This window comes from Nannospalax galili, unplaced genomic scaffold (assembly GCF_000622305.1).
Source record: "Nannospalax galili isolate Female #2095 unplaced genomic scaffold, S.galili_v1.0 scaffold15543, whole genome shotgun sequence".
NCBI lineage: Eukaryota > Metazoa > Chordata > Mammalia > Rodentia > Spalacidae > Nannospalax > Nannospalax galili.
Genome location: NW_008349664.1, coordinates 1 through 6,048, shown reverse-complemented (window position 1 = coordinate 6,048; position 6,048 = coordinate 1). Strand labels below are relative to the sequence as shown.

At 42.2% G+C, this 6,048-nt stretch overlaps 1 protein-coding gene across 1 annotated transcript in view; it reads left to right on the top strand.

The window, feature by feature from the left end:
• Positions 1 to 4,153, top strand: part of Npl (N-acetylneuraminate pyruvate lyase) — a gene marked incomplete at its 5' end in the record, with an annotated part of 13,553 nt that extends 9,400 nt beyond the window's left edge. Inside the window, 1 exon segment of the mRNA XM_008847045.3 lies at positions 3,590 to 4,153. Within this exon segment, the coding sequence (XP_008845267.1) occupies positions 3,590 to 3,774 (185 nt within the window).
• Between the last annotated feature and the right edge of the window lie 1,895 nt (positions 4,154 to 6,048).

Here is a 6,048-nt window from a genome sequence, read left to right as displayed (position 1 = left end):
TACCTTCGAGCTTACAGTCCATCTTTGAGGGAGGCCAGAAAGGAATTCAGGACAGGAACCTGGAGGCAGGAACTGTACCACAGGCCATGGGGAATGGGGCTTACTGGTTTGTTCCTCTGGCCTGTGCTCAGCCTGCTTTCTTATACAACCTAGGACCACTTGACCAGGGGTGGCACCACCCACATTGGGCTGGGCCCTCCTATATCACTCAACTATCAAGAAAATGCCTCACATCTAGGCTGGAGAGATGGCTTAGCAGTTAAGAGTTCTTACTGCTCTTTCATAGGATCCACATGACAACTTATAATTGCCTGTAATTCCAGTTCCAAAGGATCTGACATCTTCTTCTGGCCTCCTCAGGCACCTGCATGCTGGTAGCACACATACATAGACTCAGGCACATACACATACACACACACACACACACACGTACAAATTATATGTATGTATAATCTTGTCTTTTGTTTTTTTTGTTTTGAGATAGGGTCTCTCTATAGCCCCAGCTGGCCTGGAACTTGATATATATATTATACCCACAAGCAATAGAGGAAATTTCCCAGTTGAGATTCCCTTTTCCAAGGTACGTCAAATTGACAATGGAAGTCAACTTATCAAGTGGATTTCCAGTTACCTCTGCTAGTGCACCTTAGTTCCACTGACTCTAACTAGTCATTAGGCCAGTTTCTTAGTCTGGAACCTAGACCAAGTCTATTATGCAAACTTGGAGTCAATATTCACCTGTGACACAGACTTGGAATTTCTCACTCTCTGTGTTTGTGTGTGTGTGATACATACTTATGTGAATATGCACGTATGTGTGGGGATCAGAGGTCAACATCAGATTTCTTTCTCCACTTTAAAATTTTTTTCTATTTTATGTGTATGTGTGTTTTGCCTACATGTATGTACATGCTCCCATGTCATGCAGTGCCTGCAGAGGCCAGAAAAGGGTGTCAGATTCACTGGAACTGGAGTTAAGGGCAGTTGTTAGCTACTGTGTGGGTGCTGGGAACCAGACCCTGTTCCTCTGCAAGAGCAGCTAGTGCTCTTGACCATTGAGCCATCTCTCCAGCCCCTCCACTTTTAGTTTTTCAGACAGGGTCTCTCATTGAGTCTGAAGCTCATTTATTTTACTTGACTAACTGACCATTGAGCTTCAGGAATCCACCTTGGACTCTTCTCTTTTAATGTTTTATTTATTTTTATTTTATGTATATGACTGTATTGCCTGCATTATGTAAGTGCACTCATTTCCTGCAATGCCCAAGCAAGTCAGAGAGGGTATCAGATCCCCAAGAACTGGCGTTACAGACCCTTGTTATCTGCAATGTGGGTGCTAGGAATAGAACCTGGGTCCTCTGCAAGAGCATCCAGTGCTCTAAACTGCTGCGCCATCTCTGCACCTCAACTTTGGACTCTTAATCCTCATACTAGGATTACTGACATGTTCCACCATACCTAGCTCCTTCTTGCTTTTAAGGTTGACTTTAATTCTTTGAAGGGAGAGGCAGTTGTTTGGTTTTGTTTTTATTTTATACATTTTGTGTACATTTATGTATATGCTTACACTTACCACGGTCTACATGGAGGTCAGAGGACAGCTTGAGGGAATCATTTCTCTCCTTCAAGCATGTGGATCCTGGGAATAAAACTCAAGTCATCAGGCTTGGCAGCAGATGCCTTTACCCACTAAGCTATGTTCTCCTATACTAGGCAAATACTTTACCCCTGAACTACATTCCCAGCATCTTTTGGGGTTTTTTTGTTTTGCTTGTTTTTTATTTATTTTATTTTATTTATTTATTTATTTATTTTTTGTCATTTTGAGACAGGGTCTCCCTGTAGTCCCAGCTGGCCTGGAACTCACTATGTAGAACAGGCTGGCCTTGAACTCAGAGATCACCCTGCCTCTGCCTTCCACATGCTAGAATTAAAGGCATATGTCACCACACCTGGCTGCATCTTTGTGTTTTATAGTTTATCAATTTGTTTAAAATTTCCCAGCATTTCTGTATTTGAAGCAAGAAGAGGATTTTCTTTTTTTTATTTTTTAGGTTTTTTTTTTTTTGGTCTTTTAGAGACAGGGTCTCCCTGTAGCCCCAGCTGTCCTGGAATTATTTTAAATTATATGTTTGTGTGTGTCTGCATGTATGCAGGTGCCCTCAGAAGCCAGAGGTGTTGATCCCCTGGAACTGGAGTTACAGGTGGTTGTGAGCTATATGATGTGGGTGGGTGCTAGGCCTGAACTCAAATACTCTGTAAGAGAAGAAAGTCCACTTAACCACTGACCCATCTTTCCAGCCACTATTTTTATTTTGATTGATTGATTGATTGATTGACTGATTGATTGATGTTTTTGCTTGCTTGCTTGCTTGCTTGCTTGCTTATGTCATGGCATGAGTGTGGAGATCAGAGGACAACTTTCAGAAGTCCCAGGGACTGAACTCAGGTCATCAGATTGTCATGCTTCATAGCAAGTGTCTTTACCTACTGAGCCATCTCACAGGTCCAAGAAGAGGAATTTCTTTTCTCTCCTTTTTTCAGAATTTATTTTATTTTATGTATGTGTGTTAGATACTTTTCTGTTGCTATGATAAAACACTCACCAAACAACTTATAGAAGGAAGAGTTTATTTGAGTTTATGTGTCCAGGTTCCAGAGGGATTAGAGTCTGTCATGGTGGGGAGGCATGGTAAGGTAGCCAGAGCAGAAGCTAAGTGGTCACATCTTTAAGCAGGCACAGGAAGCAGAGCTCAACTGGAAATCCAGCAAGGCTTAAGAACTCTCAAAACTTACCCCCATTGACATACTTCCTCCAGCAAGGCCACACTTCCTAAAATCTCCCACAACAGTGCCACCAGCTGGGGACAAAATGTCCAGATACTTGGAGCCTATATGGGATATTCTCATTCAAACCACCAGTGTGTGTGTGTGTGAGAGAGAGAGAGAGAGAGAGAGAGAGAGAATGAATGAATTATATGTACATGAGTGCAGTGCCCACAAAAGCCAGGAAAGAGTGTTGGCTCCCATGGAGCTAGAGTTACAGGTTGTTGACAGCTGCCCAATGTGAGTGCTTAGGCACCAAACTCAGGTCTTCTGGAAGAGCAGGAAATGATTTTTTGTTTTTGTTTTTTATTATTTATTTTTGATTACTTTTAGATTGTGTATGTATGCTTGTATGTGTGTGTGTGTGTGTGTGTGTGTGTGTGTGTGTATGAGTGCAGGGGCCTGTGAAGGCCAGAAGAAGGTGTTGGATCCCCTGGAGCTGTAGTTACAGGCAGTTGTGAGCCACCTGATATGGGTGCTGGGAACTGAATTCAGGTCCCCTTAAAGAGCAGTATGTGCTTATGTGTTTGAGACAGAGTCTCATGTAGCCCAGGCTGGCCTTGAACTCTTGATTCACCTGCCTCTATTTCTGGAGGTGTGTGCCACGATACCCAGTTCCATCTGTCACAGTGACTACAAGTGTTCTTATCTTTTCTTCTCACCATATCCTTTCGTCACGGTTGGCATATGAGCTCTTCTTTGGGATGTTCATGGGGGAAATGGACAGTACAGATATGTTTCCTCTTTTATTTTTCCTATCTAGGTTTTGGAGTGTCGCAGACCAAAGCCATCATGACGCTGGTCTCTGGGATTCCAATGGGCCCACCCCGGCTTCCACTGCAGAAAGCCACCAGGGAGTTTACTGATAATGCAGAGGCCAAGTTGAAGAGCCTAGATTTCCTTTCTTTCACTGGTTTAAAGGATGGAAACATGGAAGCCTGCAGCTAGTGCCTCTCTCAAATAATGATGTGCACGCTGAGATCTGATCCACCTTCAATAGTACATTCTTTTCTCAGGGACTTTTTAGATGAACTTGAACTCAACTTTCTCTTAGCAAATGGAATATCTCACCAATCAAGAAGTATTTAAGTGTCAATTATGAACCTAAAATGTTTGTGTTGTGAAGGGGTTTTAAACCCTAAGCCATTCATTTCAGAATTTGTGTAGAGAAACCTCTGTTTATATAGATGCAATAGAATCAAGGGACAATTGTTGTTGATTGACTCCATCTGCCTTTTTGGGGAGCACCTATTATCTTAATCTTATTTAAAAGCTTTCTGATTTTAAACCACTGATATACTGTTGTTTTAATAAATATTCATATGGAATCTACAAAGACAATGGTTTATGTACATATATATAGTCTATCTCCTTATTGCCTTAATTTTTTTTTTAGACAAGGTCTTATTACATAGCTCTGACTGGCCTGCAACTTGCGATGTCAATTTTTTTGTTGTTGTTGTTGCTTTTGCTTGTTTTATTGAGACAAGGTCTTCCTGTAGCCTCAGCTGGACTGGAAATCGCTATGTAGACCAGGCTGGCCTGGAGCTCACAGAGATTTCACTGCCCACCTCTGCCTCCCAAGTGCTGGGATTAAAGGCATGTGCCATCACACCTGGCCCAGAGGACAACTTTTAAGAGTCAATTCTCTCCTTCATCATGAGTTCCCAGGATCAAACTCAAGGACATCAGGCTAGGTGGGCAAATGGTTTTACCCCCTGAACTAACTTGCTTGTTTTTGAAACAGGGTCTCATGTAGCCCAGGCTGGCTCCAAACGTGTTATGTAATAGAGACTGGACCTGAACTCTTGATCCTATTGTCTTCACCTCCTAAGTGCTGGAATTACAAGCATGCAACTACCTTGTCCAGTTAAGAAAAAGGGTTTGGAAAAATCTCAAGACATAATGGCTCACACCTGTACAGAGTAAGATCCCATCTCAATGAATGAATGAATGCATGAATGAATGAATGAATTGATTAATTAATTAATTAATTTTAAAAAGAACCTGGTGTGGTTCTTTGTAATCTTAGCACTTGGCAGACTGAGGCAGGAAGATTACAGGAAAGCTGGAAACTTTCATAGTGAGTCCCAAGCAAGGCAGGGCTACAGAGTGAGACCCTGTGTGTATCAAAAACAAAAACAAAACAAAAAAACACAAAAAGAGTTGCAGATATGACTGGAGGAGTAAGCACACTTCCTGCCCAGTTCAACCAGGACATTCTTAAAGTCTGTTAGTAATGCAGAATTTGGGCTGGTGAGATGGCTCAGTGGGTAAAGGTGTTTGCTGCCAAGCCTGATGACCTGAGTTCCAGCCCCAGGATCCATATGGTACAAAGAGAGAGAGAGAGAGAACTGACTTCTTCAAGTTGTCCTCTGACACACACACACACACACACACACACACACACACACACACACACAATCTAAAAACAACCATAATGCTGGGTGTGGTGGTGCACACTTTGAATCCCAGCACTCAGAAGGCAGAAGCAGGTGGATCCCTATAACAGTAGCCAGTGCTCTTAACTGTTGAGCCATCTCTCCAGCCCATTACCACCAATTTTTGGTAGGGTAATAGGCACAGCTACATAAAAACATTTCCAGCTTGGTCTACATAGCAAGTTCTAGGCCAGTTGGAGCTACAGGGAGACCTTGTCTCAAAAAAAAGACAAAAAAAAAAAAAAAAACAAAAAAAAAAAAAAAAAAAAAAAAAAAAAAAAAACTACTTCTACTGGTGAACATATAAAACAGGGACAAATGCCAGTGAAGATGTGGGGAAAAAAAGACCTCCCAAGATAGGCATGGTGGCCCATGGCTCTAATCCCAGCACTTGGAGGTAGAGATCTCTGTGATTTCGAAACCAACCTGGTCAACACAGTGAGACCCTGTCTCAAAAAAACAAAAATGAAAAACAAAACAAAGGGGCTGGAAGATAGATTAGCACTGGCTGCTCTTCGACAGGACCTGGTTTCAATTCCTACTACTCACATGGCGACTAACAACTATCTATAATTCCAGTTCCAGAGGAACCGAGGTCCTCCTCTGACCTCCATGGGCATTGCACGACATGGGTGCACTTACCTACATGAAGGCAATACACTCATACACATAAAAAATAATAATAAAATATTTTTTTTAATGTCATTTTGAGACAGGGTCTCCCTGTAGCGCCAGCTGGCCTAGAACTCACTATGTGCACAAGACTGGGCTCCATATCCTA